This window comes from Globicephala melas, chromosome 12, assembly GCF_963455315.2.
Source record: "Globicephala melas chromosome 12, mGloMel1.2, whole genome shotgun sequence".
NCBI classification, from domain to species: Eukaryota; Metazoa; Chordata; class Mammalia; order Artiodactyla; family Delphinidae; genus Globicephala; species Globicephala melas.
In genome coordinates, this window is record NC_083325.1 from 44,041,979 (window position 1) to 44,059,293 (window position 17,315).

Consider the following 17,315-nt stretch of genomic DNA (forward strand, 5'->3'; position numbering starts at 1 on the left):
GAAACATGAGAAAATAAAGTGGAAGAAAATAAAAACCTCAGTTTTGAATATATTGTAATTAAGGTACCTATGAGACATCCAAGAATGATGGGTATTAAACATGAAGCTCTTGAGAGAGACCTTGACCGTATGTGTGTATTTACCATGGGCTCAGAGATTGTAATTAAAGCCACAGACATCAACTAGGGGGAGCCGAGGGAAGAGGAAGATTTAAAGTTGGAGGAATTGATCAACATTATCAAATACTAGAGAGCTCAGTTAAGATAAGGATTGAGAATTTGTCAGAAGGGAGGGAAGGTGTTATAATGGTAATCCCTATTCTCAGATGGTTAACGATTTTCTACATCCTTGATTATGATGTATTTAGGTATTTTAAAAAAATTTTCTGATTCTTATTACTGAATCAGATTCAGTAATTCTGATTCTTATTTAAACCTGAAAGTATTGATAAGTATTAAATAATAAATAAAACTTGCTCAGATAATGTATTATCTCCAGTTTGTTTCCCTTGTTTTCTTAAAATGACATTTGTAGGCAGAATTCAATTTTAATTTTGGGAAGAAAGGCTGATTTCGTAAGGGAGATGAGCAAGGTATTATTGATGCAGACATTGATGCCTTATTGATAGTTTTGGATAAAATTTGTTGTGAGAAAAATGAATACTAGTCTTCTCCCTTAATAAGGGTATTTTATCAAACTGTATTCTTTTTTTTTTTTTTGACCACGCCATGTGGTTTGTGGGAGCTTAGTTCCCCAACCAGGGATTGAACCCAGGTCACAGCAGTGAAAGCACCGAGGTCTAACTACTGGACCACCAGGGAATTCTGTCAAACTGTATTCTTAACAATGAAATGTAAATACTGGTTTTTCTCAGTTCATAATTATGAACATTCATTCTGTTTTTCCTTTCACTGTACGTCATTATTTAGAGGCTCAGCGTTTCATATATGTTTTTATTTACTTTTAAAAAAATTTGTGGCTAAAGATTTATGCTTTCAGTACCCTGATGGTTTCCATTTTTGTTTAAAATATATTATCACTGGCACTTTAATTTTTCACTTTCCACTCATTTTAAATATAAATGTATAATTACAATATTCTAATAATTGCTTAAATTTATACTACTAAATACAGACCCAGATAGTGAAACTACTGAAAAGAATAGTTAACTGATAGGGAGCACTACCAGATGACAGCTGAAATCTTTTTCTCAGATGATGCATGGAAGTCCCAGTTTGGCATAGAATGACAGTTTAGGGATATAAGTGTATGATTGGAAGTGGAAGATCATCAACACATACTAAGGGCATAGAGAGGCTGTCTCTACCTTGGAATATTAGGAATGGCTTCACAAAGAGATGCTTCTATAAAAGCTACAGTTAGCAAACGTGAGTAAACACATAGACCTGTTCATTTATATAAATATAATAAAAGTTTTCCAGATCCTGTTTTGGTATTTTTGGGGCAGGTGGGTATGTGTGGGTATTATGGTCAGTATGTAGAAACTGAAGCTATTCAAGCTATTCACTTGAAGTTAGGGACATAGATGGATTTGAGACTGGCCATGGATGACTCAGTGAAAAGAAACATTCAGGTTTATTCAGAACTAAACTGAAAGACCAATCTATGCTAAAGGAGGGTTTATGATACATTGGATGCTAAATTTTTCTCTGACTGGAATTAAGCAGAATTTTTTTTAAACTTATGGTCTCATTTAGAGAGTTTCTTTTAAAAAAAGGATGATTGCTTTTTTAAAATTAACTTTCATTTGGCAATAAGTTCAAACTTAAAAACAATTGCAAAAATAAAAGTAGTACAAAGAATGTCTTATACTCTTCATCTAAATTTACCTACTAACATTTCTCCATTTACATTATTATTTATGATCTCTCTTTTTATAGATAACTAGACAATGGATACATAGATACAGTATATCCTTTTTTTCCTGAACCATTTGAGACTAAGTTATATACGTTCTGTTTTACCCCTAAATAGTTTAAAAAGGGATATTCTCTTACATAACCTCAGTACAGCTATTAACTTTCTAAATTTTACATTCATTCAATACTTTTTTCTAATCTACCATCCATATTCTAGTTGTGTTAGTTGACCTAATAATGTTCTTTGTAGTGTCCTGTACTACAAGGTCCAGTCTAGTGCCAGGTTTTGCATTTAGTTATGTTACCTTTGGCTCCTTTAATCTGGGACATTTCCAGTCTTTATCTCTTACGATTGTAACATATTTAAAGAACACAGGCCCTTTCCCTTCTTCCTTTAATAGAAAGTTCCTTGTTTTGCGTTTTGTCTAATGTTTCTTAGTGATTAGATTAAGTTTGTGGATTCATGGCCAAAATGAAGATAATGTAGTGCCCCTCTCATAGCAATCTGGAGGTACCTACTATTCATCAGTCCCTCATTGATGAGGTTTAATTTACACCATCTGGTCAAGGTGGTTCCTGATTTCCTTATTGTATAATTACTATCTTTCTTCCTTCCTGACAACTAATAAGCAGTCTGATGGGTGACACTTCAAGACCATGTAAATATCCTGCCCTCCATCAAAATTCCCTCCCTAGATTTAGTATCTGTTGATGGTTCTTGATTGATTTATTCTTTACCATTAAGTTTGCAAAAGATGATTTTTCTGTTCTAATACTTCCTCCACGTTTATCAATCAACCCTGGCATTCTACTCTTAGCAAGAGCTCTCCTTTTCCATTAATTAACTATTTAATTATCAGTATGGATTCATGAATTTCTCTTTCCCCCCCAATGGTTCATAATTCATTGCTGTACTTATTTTGGTTGTCAATGGTCACAGATTTGGAGGGCTCCCCTTCAAATTGGCTCAAGGACATGCAGCTGTCCTTTTTTTTTTTTTTTTTTGAGTGGAGAGGGAAGCACTTCTTACTTTCTAGCATAACGAAATGTTGTAGGCTCATCTTTTGCCCACTCTGTCCCAGCCCTGAAGTCAGCAGTTTCTCCAAGGATCCTTGATTCCTTTCAGTGATCAAGAGCTGGATGCTAATTGTACTTTGCTCCTGTGGGGTCTTTCCATTTTAGCCCTTACAGTGGACCGAGGTAGGAAATACTTGTATACATACATACAAATAAACATACACATATTTATGAAATCATGTGTTTACATAGATACCTCCAAATCCAAAACATTCCCAGAGGACTATTTCTTTCTTCCCCCATTTCACATTTGTATGTTCCTTCTATAGTGAGAACCTGGCTTCTGACACTACCAATACATTTATTAATTTGTTTAATCCTTGAGTACATCTAAAATAGTTTTAGAATGTTTTATAATATCATTATAATAAACATAATAAAGGGTTCAGGTTTATTTTTCAAATCCACCTCCCTCAACCCTGCCCAGGTTACTCGGATTAGTTTTATTTTCCCTTTTCCTTCTACCTTCCCCCATCTTCATTGTGGTTATAATACTCATTTGAAATAAACTTAGATTTGTTTCAGTTTGCTTTCAGTTTTAGGTTTTCTTTCTCTCTAGGACATTTTTAAATTAAGAATTTTGAAAGGCTGAGAAAAGAACCTGAATTCTTTGCATTTTACCTAGAAAGGGGAGACTACCATTTATGGGAAATCTTTTAAGCACCAAGCATTTTCACATAGTCATCTCATTTAGTCTTCACCATAATCTGAAAGAAGGAATCATTTCATGGATGACAAAACCTAAATCTAGGGATGTTACGAAACTTTACCGAGGTTGCATATTATGTAGTAAGCACAGTACTTTTGAGCTTCTATTGTGTTCCAGACATTGGGCTAACTTACTTTTTTAAAAAAATTTTTATTGGAGTATAGTTGATTTACAATGTTGTGTTAGTTTCAGGTGTACAGCAAAGTGAATCAGTTACACATATATCCATTCTTTTTTAGATTCTTTTCCCATATGGGTCACTGCAGAGTACTGAGTAGAATTCCCTGTGCTATACAGTAGGTCCTTATTAGTTATCTATTTTACGTATAGTAGTGTGTATATGTCAGTCCCAATCTCTCAATTTATCCCCCCCCCCTTACACTCTGGTAACCATAAGTTTGTTTTCTACATCTGTGACTCTATTTCTGTTTTGTAAATAATTTGTACCATTTTATTTTGATTAGATCACATATAAGCGATATATGATATTTGTCTTTCTCTGTCTGACTTCACTCAGTATGATAATCTCTGGGTCCATCCATGTTTCTGCAAATGGCATTATTTCATCCTTTTTTATGGCTGAGTAATATTCCATTGTATATGTGTGCCGCATCTTGTTTATCCACTCCTCTGTCGATGGACATTTAGGTTGCTTCCATGTATGGCTATTGTAAATGGTGCTGCAATGAACGTTGGGGGTGCATGTGTCTTTCTGAATTACAGTTTTCTCCGGTTATATGCCCAGGAGTGGGATTGCTGGATCATATGTTAGTTCTATATGTATTTTTTTAAGGAACCTACATATTGTTCTCCATAATGGTTGTACCAGTTTACTTTCCCACCAACAGTGTAGGAGGGTTCCCTTTTCTCCACACCCTCCCCAGCATTTATTGTTTGTAGTTTTTTTGATGATGGCCATTCTTACTGGTGTGATGTGATACCTCATTGTAGTTCTGATTTACATTTCTTTAATAATTAGTGTTGTTGATCATCTTTTCATGTGCTTTTTGCCATCTGTATGTCTTCTTTGGAGAAATGTCTATTTAGATCTTCCACCCATTTTTGATTGTGGTGGTTGTTTTTTTGATGTTGAGCTGCATAAGCTGTTTATATATTTTGGAGATTAATCCTTTGTTGGTTGGTTTGTTTGCAAATATTTTCTCCCATTCTATGGGGTGTCTTTTTGTTTTGTTTATGGTTTCCTTTGCTGTGCAAAAGCCTTTAAGTTTCATTAGGTTCCATTTGTTTATTTTTGTTTTTATTTTCATTAGGAGGTGGATCAAAAAAGATCTTGCTGCGATTTATGTCAGAGTGTTCTGCCTGTTTTCCTCTAAGAGTTTTATAGTTTCTGGCCTCACATTTAGGTCTTTAATCCATCTTGGGTTTATTTTTGTGTATGGTGTTAGAGAGTGTTCTCATTTTATTCTTTTACATGTAGCTGTCCAGTTTTCCCAGCACCACTTATTGAAGAGACTGTCTTTTCTGTATATTCTTGCCTCCTTTGTCATAGATTAGTTGACTAACTTTCTTATTTATATTAGTTCTTATCCGATTCCACAAAGGAGATATTTTTTCAGACAAGTGAAGAACTGGGATGAGACCTAGGTTTTGTCCCCTTCACAGTTTTGGAGCAAGCAGTTATTGTCCTAAATAGCAGATGACCAGGGTGCTGCTGCTTTTATTACATACCTATTGTGTTGGGGGCATTAACCAATGCAAGGCATTTTTAAAAATGTCAGGAACATTGGTTACTGTGTACATTTTCTCATGTGGTCTTCTATAAGTAGGGATATTAGAATGAGGGTAACCTTCTGTTGCTTCCATGTGGAGGCTGAATAACCCTATTGTTATTCAGCTGGACCGCTGCTGTCTTTGTTGTTGGTGGGTCATTGGTGAAGAAAGGTGCTAATGTCTCCCATTGAAACCACTGAGATCTTGACTTAATGATAGTGATTGCTTAATACATGTTTGTTGGTTACTTGGTTTGCCACTAGTGCACAGAACATTTTAAGTTCATAATCATAGTATAGATTGTGTTTTGCTGACCTGTTGTAACTTGGTGAGTGAAGTGTAAACCAACCAGATGTTAATTATTCATTACACTTAAAGTATGTGCTTTCCAGGAATAACCAAATAGTATTGCCATAATAAAGAACTCGCTGAAAAATGGCCCATTTATCTAGGTAAAGAATTAAAAATTATCCTTTGCCAATTTATAGATACTTCTTAAATGTGTTCATGAATAAGAACTTTCTTTTGATGATGTTTATAACTTAAAACATTTTTCTTATATTAATTTTAAAAATTGATTGTATAGCTTTTGGGCTTTCTCAGTAAAGCATTATAGATATTAAGTATTTTGTTAAAATACATTTTTAGTGAGCATATATAGGATGCTTCTTGAATATTATTAGTTGGGTTTTGATTAGGACAGTGAGCAGTTAATCTGATGAAAGTAGAAATTTAAGTACCCTGAAAAATGAAAATGTTTAATCTAACACATTGAGTAGAATTATCTTTAACTGGAAGGCTTTGAGTAAATATAAGTGTAGCTAAATTAGAAACTGACTTATTAATAAGGAAATGATTATATTTACTCAAATGTTTGACATTGTCAAATTAGTGTGGATTTATTTAGTGCTTACTGTGGGTCCAATACAGATTGAAAATAAATATGAAATATGAACCTTTATAAAAGATAGATACTGCTACATATAATATGGTTGAAAGAACTTCATCTTGGGCATCTTACACACCTAAGATCTAATCCTGGCTTTTTTACTGGATTACTTTTTTAGCTGTATGACCCTGGGCAGATGTTTTAATCTATTTGAGCTTCAGTTAAATTTAGTAGTCAGAATTTCTCTCAGGGACCTGCTAACTGTCAGTGAAGTCAGGGTAGCAGTACATGAAGCAATCTGAAGTAATATATGCTAATTGTACAAATTTGAGAAGTAGAGAAAAGCATTTAGATGACAAAAAAATTGTAATTGTATTGCCCAGACATAATCATTGCTAATATTTTAGAATATATTCTTCTAGTCTATTTCTATGCATATGGATACTTTATGAATGCAGTGAAAAAAGGTGTTTTTCCAAACTGGGATCATACGTTATATATTGTTTATTGCTTTACAAAATTCAGCAATATATTATATTGCATAATGCCAAAATTTCCATGTCTTTATTTTTCTGCTGTGTGATTATTTAATGTTTAGTGTTCCTTGGTATTGGATATATTATAATTTAATCAGTTCTCTATGATCCTTAGATTGTCTCCAGTTTTTTAAATTTATAAATAATGCTATTATTAACCTCTTTATGTTTAAATATGTTGTACATATCTCCAAATTACTCTTTTCCATAAATTACTAGAAATAAAACCCTTGGAAATGGGTATGTACATTTTTAAGCGTTTTGACAAAAATTGGCTATCAGAAAACTTGTACTAATTTAAAAATTTTTTTATTGGAATATAGTTGCTTTACAACGTTGTGTTAGTTTCTGCTGTACAGCAAAGTGAATCACCTATACGTATACATATATCCCCTCTTTTTTGGATTTCCTTCCCATTTAGGTCACCACAGAGCACTGAGTAGAGTTCCCTGTGCTATACAGTAGGTTCTCATTAGTTATCTATTTTTTACATAGTAGTGTATATATTGTCAATCCCAATCTCCCAATTCATCCCACCCACCCCCTTCCCCCTTAGTATCCTTATGTTTGTTCTCTATGTCTGTGTCTCTATTTCTGCTTTGCAAATAAGTTCATCTGTATCATTTTTCTAGATTCCACATATAAGCTAATGATGTTTGTTTTTCTCTTTCTGACTTCACTTTGTATGACAGTCTCTAGGTCCATCCATGTCTGTACAAATGGCACAATTTTGTTCCTTTTATGGCTGAGTAATATTCCATTGTATATATGTACCACATCTTTCTTTATCCATTCCTCTGTTGATGGACATTTAGGTTGCTTCCACGTCCTGGCTATTGTAAATAGTGTTGCAATGAACATTTGGGTGCATGTATCTTTTCAAACTAGTTTTCTCCGTTATATGCCCAGGAGTGAGATTGCTGGATCATATGGCAGTTCTATATTTAGTTTTTTAAGGAACCTCCATATTGTTCTCCGTGGTGGCTGTATCAATTTACATTCCCCCCAACAGTGTAGGAGGGTGCCCTTTTCTCCACACCCTCTCCAGCATTTGTTTATAGACTTTTTGATGATGGCTATTCTGACTGGTGTGAGGTAATACCTCATTGTAGTTTTGATTTGCATTTCTCTAATAATGACATTGAGCATCTTTTCATGTGCTTTTTGGCAATCTGTATATCTTCTTTGGAGAAATATCTATTTAGATCTGCCCACTTTTTGATTGGGTTTTTTTTTTTTGATATTGAGCTGCATGATCTCTTTGTATATTTTGCAGATTAATCTTTTGTCACAACTTGTACTGATTTTTACCCTTCTAATGGAGTAAGACAAAAACCCATTTCTCTATTGATCACCAACAATTAGTATTATTTATTAATATTGTTTTTTTAATCAGAAAATTTTGATAGCTAAGGACTTATACATTATACAAAATTCAAAAAGTACTATTACAGTAAGTCTTCTTCCTGTCTTAACTAAGCTGCCTAGTGCTCCTTCTTAGAGTCATTTACTAGACTTCTCATGTATCCTTCCAGACATTGTATACCTGTCTTTTTTTTTAAAAAAAAAAAAAAACCTTTACCAGTTTGATAGGTTAAAGTAGTTATCTTGCTGTTTCGATCTTCGATTATTAGTGAAGGTGAGCATGTTCCACATATTTATTGGCTATTTGTATTTCTTTTGTGAATTGCCTGTTCATACTCTTCGCCCATTTTAAAATTTAGAATCGCCTCTTTCTGATTTTATGAGAGTTCTTTATATAGAGTGGATGCAAATCCTTGTCATGTTACAGTTTTCCCTTAGTTTTCTAAATAATTTTTATTTTACTTTGCATTTTGGTGAATATTTTCAGTTTTCACCTGGGAAAATTTATAACTTAATTTATTTACTAATTTATAGTTTCATTTTTATGTTTAATTCTGATCTGTTCAAAATTGATTTTGAATTCTGGTCAGAGATCATTTTATCCCACATGCCTTTCTGGTGTTGGAGTTGTTTTCCTATCCCCATCACACTCTGATAGTCCCCTAGTACCAGGCAACAATCCTAAGGAAGAGCCAGAAAATTGAGAACAGTTTTAGCCAGGTTGCATGCTTTGGGTTGGACAGTCAACGGTACTATGGGTGTTGGTGCCATCTAGTGTTGTAGATAGAAAACGATGTCTGTGGAATGCTCTGTAATTGACCATATGGAAATTCAGTTGGGCTGAGAAATTTAGTGAGTTGTGGATATTTGCTTCACAGTAACAAATGATTTTGAAAATGACTTTATAAAAGGATTTTGAATTTTGACACATCGTACTGAATCAAACAAATGCTTGAATCATGCTATGATAAACATTGTGAAATGACCTTAAAGATTCCCCCAAACATGTACTTCAGTGAAAACTTAAAAGTTTTAAAAGATCTGTTCAAAACCCAATGACTATTAAATTTTTAAATTCCAGGTTTAAAAATGCTTTGGATCTTTTGGATTATCTGTGTATTTATTTTAGATTATAATATAAGAAATGAACATTTATTTAGTTCTCATTGAATAGTATCACTTTCAGTTTCTTTCTGTATAAATTTTAGTATGTATTTTTATCAGCTTATATGGAATTGTTTATAGACCTTAAAATGCTCATTATATTTTGGTTATTTTTTAACTTGTCATTCATTTTCTAGACTAAAGTCTTTGTTCATGTCTTAAGGTTCAATTCAGTAGTTAGTGCTGAAGTGCTGTAATTTAGTCCATAGAGGGCATTACGTTACAGCATATGGTATTAAACAGCATTATTTAATATCTTTCAGTAATGGGACATATGTTTAGTTTTATACTTTTGTATAGTTCAGAATAATTAAATTTTGAAGTAAGTTTAAAACTACTGTGTAGCTGTAATTTTTTTCTTTTTACTAAAAAGTCCTGTTATCTGTTGCTGGAAAGTAGAAATAATTTTTTTAGCGATCAAGAATTGCATACAAGCAACCCCCAGTTTAGAGAGTAGCACTTTCAATCCAAATGACCACCTCTTTCTCACCTTATTTGCCTTCATTTCTAAACATTGTAAAGCAAACAAAGCAAAACAAAAACTTGAGTTTTTCTGGGGTTCAGAATTAGAGGAAGGAAAGAAATGGAAAAAGAGGAATATCTTGGGAGAGCTGGCCTGGGAGGTCTTAGAGTTTACATATTGTTGCCTATTCCAAAATACAGTCCTCTACTGTTGGAAATCCTGCCACTTAGGTACAAGACACACACACACACACACACACACACGTTTATGAGAGTGTTATAGAGAAAGGAGTTTTTTATTCTTTAGTAGGACTTATTTTAATCATATAATTTTCCTGCTAATGAGGTAAGTTCACGAAGAAAATGAGAGTTTTGATCTGAGATATGAAGAGAAGAGAAATGTAGAGAGTGTAGGTAATTTTAGAGCATGGGTACTGTTTGGAAAGGAGTTAGAGGTGTGTTTGGGGTGGTTTTGGTCATTGGTTTTTGTCATGCTTTGGGGAGGTACTGGGTTTATGGACATTGAGGAATGAGAAGTTGCCAATCATGAACTCAGAACAGGTGATTTCAAAAGTTCAGTGTAAGGCTGATTTTGAGTTTAGGAAGAGAAGAATTCCCCCCTTCCCTACCCCCATGCACAATATGCAGTAGGACTTAGAATTCAGACAGCACTTTTACTTGCTTGTATTATAAATAAAGGAATCTTCTGTGCTTCTCTCCTTTGGAAGCCTTTACTTTTAAGGGAAAATAAGTTTCTATCCCAAATAATCAATGTGGTATCTGCTCTATTTGAAAATTGTCCTTGAAATAATTTTTCATTTTTAAACAAAATGTTAAATATTTGAAGGAAAACAAATAAGTTTTTAACAGATTTATGTTCTCTATTTGCCTGTTATCTTGGGATTTAATATGGAATAGGACCTGTAATCTACCCATATAAAATTTTTTCTCAGCTGGAGGAGAATAGAACTACAGTAACAAAGCACAGTAATTTGTGTGTGTCTGTGTGTGTGTGTGTGTGTGTGTGTGTGGTGGTGGGGTGCTTCTTTTTAAAGAGGGTATTGGGTTATTGCCTAGAATTGAATGGCTTAATATATGCACTTTCTTAGATATGATTTACAGGCTTTGTTTCCTTGTGGTTTACTGGTTAAAAATTTTAGCATAATAATAGTAAATAGCTAGCACTTACATAGGGCCACTTTTTATCAGGCACTGTCCTAAGGCCTTTTGCATACACAAACTCATTTGATCCTGTCATCACAATAAGCCTCGCCCAGTGGCTTTACATTTTTAACAGATTGGTCTCATCAGATTTTCAAATTTAAGCACTTTTTCCTTAGGTTACCAAACTTAAAACAACTCTAGTTTTAAAACTTTCTAAGAAAGAAATGGGCAAAATGTAAATTGATTTATCTTAGTTAGTTTTCCCTGTAAACTTAATAGCCTAAATTGCAAAGATCATAAAAGCTAAAGAATTAGATATTACTATGTAAGGTCTAATTTCAGGGCTCCTATTTTGACCTCTTAATCTGCCAGGGGAGCTATTAAGTATGTTTAACATTTAGATGAATGGGTGTTATTATATGTTCTTGCTCTCTCAGATGATTTTTAAAAATTGTTACACCAAGTCAAGTACTGGAAGATGTGAATAAAATGAATGGTAAATACCCTTTTTCTCAAGAAATCTTTTTTCCCCCCTGCTATTAGTGTAGTAATCTCTGACTTCAAAACAGTGTTTGGGCGATGTTTTTGAGTGCGTTATTCTAATGCTAAAGTATTTATTGGCCTTCAGTCTTAAGGGATTCATTATTAGAAAATACTGTTTTGAAAATATTATGTAGTTAATGAATAGTTGGGATTTCTAACTATTGCATGAAGAGGCCAGAGATTTTCAGCTATGATATGACTTGGTGACAAGTGTTCTCAAATATCACATTATACAAGGGTTCAGTGAATAAAGTTTAAAGTTAAATATTAACTTCTGAGCTGAGAATACTAGACTCTCTTTAAAAATTGCTTTGCTTTATTTATGTTTGGAGTTAGAGAGGCAGGGAGGAAAAGAACTGAGTTCTTGATATTCAGGCCACTTCTGATTTGAAGAATTTTGCAGGGTTTTGCAGCCCACACAGTTTTACAGCAAGTTCCAAAAAATATCATACCTATTTCAATGTAGCTATATAGTCTTCTGAAGTATGTAGTTTTGTACATAGGCTCCATATCTTATAATACTTAAGCATATCTCACATTTAAAAATATTTTCGCTGATTTGTCATTATATGTTGCCTTTAATGCTAAGTCAAATGATAATATCAGTTAAAACAGTTGTGAGACGTTAGTAAGGACGTAATATTCTGCACTGGAACGAATGCCAGTTTTATAAAGTTGAACAAAAATTTCAGAAATTTCTTATATAGATTTGTTTTATCAGTAAAATTTTAGTTTGGTCTTATGTCACTTTCTCAAAGCAAATGTGGTATAATTAGCACCTGAATATTTCTCCTCAAGCAAAGAGTCTATTAATAGTACCTGCAGTGGTGTCTAATAGATATTTATTGAAAGATCGATTTGGAGCAGGTGGTAATTAAGAATAAGTATATATTTGCAAGTCTCTGGATTTCTGTAGTTGCAAAAGAAGGAAAAGATAGCATTACCTGAGAAATATGAGATTGCTGAAATTAAGTAAAAAATTTTTTCTATTTAAGTAACATATTCAGTAAACATTAATAATTTGACTTTGTGATTCTCCTGTCACACCCTCATAAGGGTGCAAAATGCTGATAATTTAAGAGAAAGTAAGAAGAGACTCGCATTTCCCAGGCTTGAAATTTAAGCTGTTACCCTTCTTTGGATCAGTCCATTTTTATCTTATCAGGTAACCATTGATTTTAAAGTTTTAAATGAAGCTGGAAACCAGCAGCATAATTCCCCTATCTGTCAAAAAATAAATAAATAAAAACAAAACAAAATAAGATTATAAAAAACTGTACATGGCTTTAAGTGCATTTCAAATATATTCAGTGGTTTACTCTGCCAGAAGAACAACCCTCTTTTCTTTCTTTTCTTTTGGTGGCCTTCCCCTCCCCCTGCAAAAGTAGCTCCATTTGGTGTGAGCAACAAGCAAAAGACTAGAACAATAAACAGATAGAGGAAGGCGGTAGTGCCTGAGTATTAGTAGCCTAGTTACAGATTGCACTGCGTCAGACTGCTCCACACCCAGAAGGCGTCAGGTGACTTCAGTCCTGCTGCAGTTGTGCAGCAGAGGAGACTGCAGATACGGTTGAGGAAACGGATATTTCATGTCTCAGGGGGTAGATTTTTGCAGTTACAGCTTTTCTGTTGGTATGCATAATTGATAATTGCATCTGTAGGGCAGATCGTGACAAGAGATGGACGGTCAGAAGAAAACTTGGAAGGACAAGGGTATATCTGCTTTTTAATCTTTATTCATTTTTTAATGTGACCAGTAATATATATTTCTATGAATAAGCTTTGCAATTTAGATATATTTTGGATTGAAAATGAAGCCTATGAAGGGTTTAAGAGTAAAGGATTAAAACAGCTATTTCAAATGTGTTTTTGCGGTTCGTTATGTATGAGAAAATGTCACGCTGTTCTGCTTCACTGGCATTTGATTTAGTCTTTGCAGTCCTATCGTTGATTAGGTTCTATTCTTTAATCTTGCAGGTTGTGAACAATATAGTTTTAACATAATTTCATTTGGTCACTTTGGTGTGATAAATCTACATAGCCATGTTTGTATTCCATAATGACATATTTTCTGTGACTAAGTATTTTTTTTTTTTTTTAATCTGATTTGGTGTAGTTGAAATTCTATCCAAAGGTTTGTAGATAGCAAGATCCTGTGTTTGCAGTAAGCCTGTTTTCTTCTTTGGAAATATTATTGAACCTTTAAAGTTATTACCAGTCACCTTTTAATTAGATTATAATTTTGTATATCTTAAAATGGTTAAAATGTATACACAATAGTTTTAAATGTGTGTCCATATTTAAGTCACTAACCTTTGTCCTTGTAATAACCAATCAGTGATCTTGATCCCCTTTCCTCCCCCTTGAAAGCCCAGATCCTTTCAAGTCTCAGTGGATTGGGGTTGTGTAAGAATTTAAGCTTGTAAGTGTAATGAATATTTTTAAAGTATTTTATTATGTAGATGGTTAAATGTGCCATTTTAAGAAAAAGGGAAGGTGGGTGGGCTGTGTATCTGACCTTTATAATAAATTGTCTTAAAAATTATTAGAGCTATTTTTTTAACATCTTTATTGGAGTATAATTGCTTTACAATGGTGTGTTAGTTTCTGCTTTATAACAAAGTGAATCAGTTATACATATACATATGTTCCCATATTAGAGCTATTTTTAAGTAGTCCAGTTAGACATTCCACACAAGCAATTTGTTTTCCTGGCCACATTCAAGTTTTATAATTAAAAAAAAAAAATTTCTATAGCAGAATTGTTAGCAGGATTGGTGATAATGTTTCTAAAAGCAATATGTGTAGCTAATTACAGGAACCTTTACAACATCCTTTTAAAAATTGGTTCAATGAAGTATTGTGGGGAAAAGGTGAGCTTAAGATTGAGTTCATATTGAGACATTGGAAAGATCTTACAGTTAACACTTAACAGAAAATAATATAGCTTTGGAGTTTTACCTTTATTGTTTCTTTACATGTGAATTTAATGAACAGAAGGATTTTTATTTCTTCATCCTTTTCTGACCATTAGCATTACAAAGGGAAAGTAAATTGCTATATTAGTTTTCGATAAGTAAAACTGATAGTAGTGATAACAATACAATAAATCCAGACTTTAAAAATAGGTAAAAAATCACATCAGGGCCTACTCATCAACTATTAAGGCTCTGTATTAATAATTGGAGTCTTAGACCATTTAATAGCATCTTAAGTTCTTTATTTGCTAAACTAATTTAGGAATATTTTGAGATTGGAGAAATTAAGTTCCAGTATAGTCCATATTATTATACCAGACATTTATTTTGATTATTTTTAGGTACTAAGTATAAAATCAAATTTACGCTTGAATGTCTGTCTCTGGGGAGCCTCATTTTGTATGTAAGTGGAATGGCCTGATATTTTTTTAGTGTTTGGCTTTTTTGCTTGGGAAGACTAACTTTACCTATTGTTCTGGTTCATTGCTTAAGTTATATTTTAGTATTTATCAGCAGCTAATTTTAACGTTGCAGATTAGAGGTTATGACTTAAATGGAAATCCGTGAGAAGCTGAAACTGCCATGGAGTGAGTTTTTCCTCATTTTATGAAAAGTGTGGCGATAGAGGAAAGAGTCTAAGCTTTCTAGGTATATTAAAAAACAAACTTAAGCCCATATATTATTCTACTCTTTTGCCACCCTTGTTCCCTCCTTAAGTCCCATGGTTGAAATACATCCAGTTGGTATATCTGATTATGGTAACATGTAAGGGTATAAAGAAGTGAGAGATACTCTGATTTCCGTGTTTTAAAGAGTCTTTTTTTAGCTTATTAACTAGTATTTAAGACATTTATCTTGCAGGCTAAGACCAAAATTAATAATTTATATTTTATACATTTTTCATCTTGGATTTTCTATTGTTCTTAGTGGGATACTTACAATAAATGAAATCTATGAAGTACCTGATTATTGGGGTTAAAATGGAAAGCATTGATTAAGACAGTCAAAAGATTTTCAAGAGCTTAAAATAGAAGGAATTGGGTAGGTTTGGGGGTTTGGGTGGGGTGGGAGAATGATTTAACCACTAAACAAGGTGTAATTTAGACAGTGAATAGAGCTTTCTGGGTAGAACAGAATATTTATAGGATAGTAGTTGAAAGATAAGATTGGTATAAGTAAAGAATGTAGAAGACTTGTAAGATCTAGGTCAGGTTTCCTCAAACTTCCCTGAAGAGGAGAATCACCTAGTGCTTCTTTATTTTTATATGATTCCTGTGACCCTATTCAGATCTACCACATCAGAATTTATAGGGGAAAGGCATGGCAATATGTTAAGCACCTTGACAAAGGGTTGTGTTAATATTAGGCAAATGTAGGAAACACCAACCTAGTTTTTAAAGTTTCTGTTCTCATATGTTTTGATTTTGGCCAGAGTGAGAATCTTACCGTTTTTGGTCTTCAGTTTCCTCTTCTGCATGATTTCTAGTATTCCAATTTTGATGTTCTCTGGTTTTATGAAAAGATACCCTGGGTCAGATTGCAGAAGACATTGACTTTTGGATTTTATCATAAAGGAAATAAAGAGCCTTTGGAAGTTTCAAAGTAGGGAGTGGTAAAATGACAGCAAGTTTGAAAGACTGCTTTGGGGTGCTATATAAGATAAATTGGAGAAGAACTTAGAGGCAGAACAGGATGACTGTATTTGTGCCCAGATGTGCCTGAACTTGGCCTGAAGTAGGAATGAAAAGGAGGTGGCAGGTTTGAGAAACTTAGAAAGGAATACTTGATATTTGACATAGATTTGTGGGACTAGGGTGAGGGAGGGACTCAAAGGACAACATGAAATTTCAGTCAGAGTGCAACCTTGGCAATGCTAGTGCTTTAGTGTCAGTAGAAATAGAGCTAAAGTAGGTAGAAATGATGCAAAGTTCTGTTTTGGAAACTTCAAATTTGAAGCTCAGAGAAATGACAGGCTTAATGATGAATGCAGAATTGGGAATTGAATGCAAAGTGAGACAGATGAATACTGTGAGGAAATTTGCATAGAAAGAACAGAAGGGGCTTCCCTGGTGGTGCAGTGGTTGAGAGTCTGCCTGCCGATGCAGGGGACACGGGTTCGTGCCCCCGTGCGGGAAGATCCCACATGCCGCGGAGCGGCTGGGCCCGTGAGCCACGGCCGCTGAGCCTGCGCGTCCGGAGCCTGTGCTCCGCAATGGGAGAGGCCACAGCAGTGAGAGGCCCGCGTACCGCAAAAAAAAAAAAAAAAGGAACAAGATTAAGGAAGGAGAGCCTAAAACCTATATTGTGGGGGACATGGAGCACAAGGAGGGATCAGGAAGTTATAGTCGGAGCAGTAAAAGCAGCAGGTTAGGGCTGGTTCCCTGATATTAGGGAGGGAGAGATTTTTCAAGAGGGAATGGATGGTTAAATACTAGAGAGAAGCCATTTAATGTGAAGATTGAGAAATGATTGTGGACCCTGTTGAATTTTAGGAATATGTACAACACTACCCATTATTAGTAGTGTTTTGGGGATTTGGCAGTTAACATACTGTAGGTGACCTTTGAGAGGAGTTTGTGTAGGATGGGGACAGAAATGTTTCTAGCATTAAAATTCAGTTTGATTATACGGCAAGACAAAAACTGACTTTGGACCATTTCTGGAGCATACTTCTTGCAGAGGTTCTTGTAGGGCTCCCTTATCTTTACCTTTGCTAAGTCACTTTCAATTTCTTTCAAAGGTTACTGAGTATATGGGTAAAGGTGTACGCTCATACTGACATTCAGGTAGAGAGGAGAAAGGGGTCTTGGCTGCTTG

At 34.1% G+C, this 17,315-nt stretch overlaps 1 protein-coding gene across 3 annotated transcripts in view; it reads left to right on the forward strand.

Moving 5' to 3' along the window:
- Positions 1-17,315, forward strand: part of RTN4 (reticulon 4) — a 64,378-nt gene that overhangs the window by 18,768 nt on the left and 28,295 nt on the right. Inside the window, exon 1 of one of the 3 annotated variants that reach the window (XM_030877226.2) lies at positions 12,965-13,233. The exons of the other annotated variants lie outside the window; for them this stretch is intronic. Coding sequence (XP_030733086.1) covers positions 13,200-13,233 — 34 coding nt within the window. The 5' untranslated portion in view covers positions 12,965-13,199. Of the gene's footprint in view, positions 1-12,964; positions 13,234-17,315 lie in introns of those variants that run through there. 3 annotated transcript variants of the gene reach the window in all.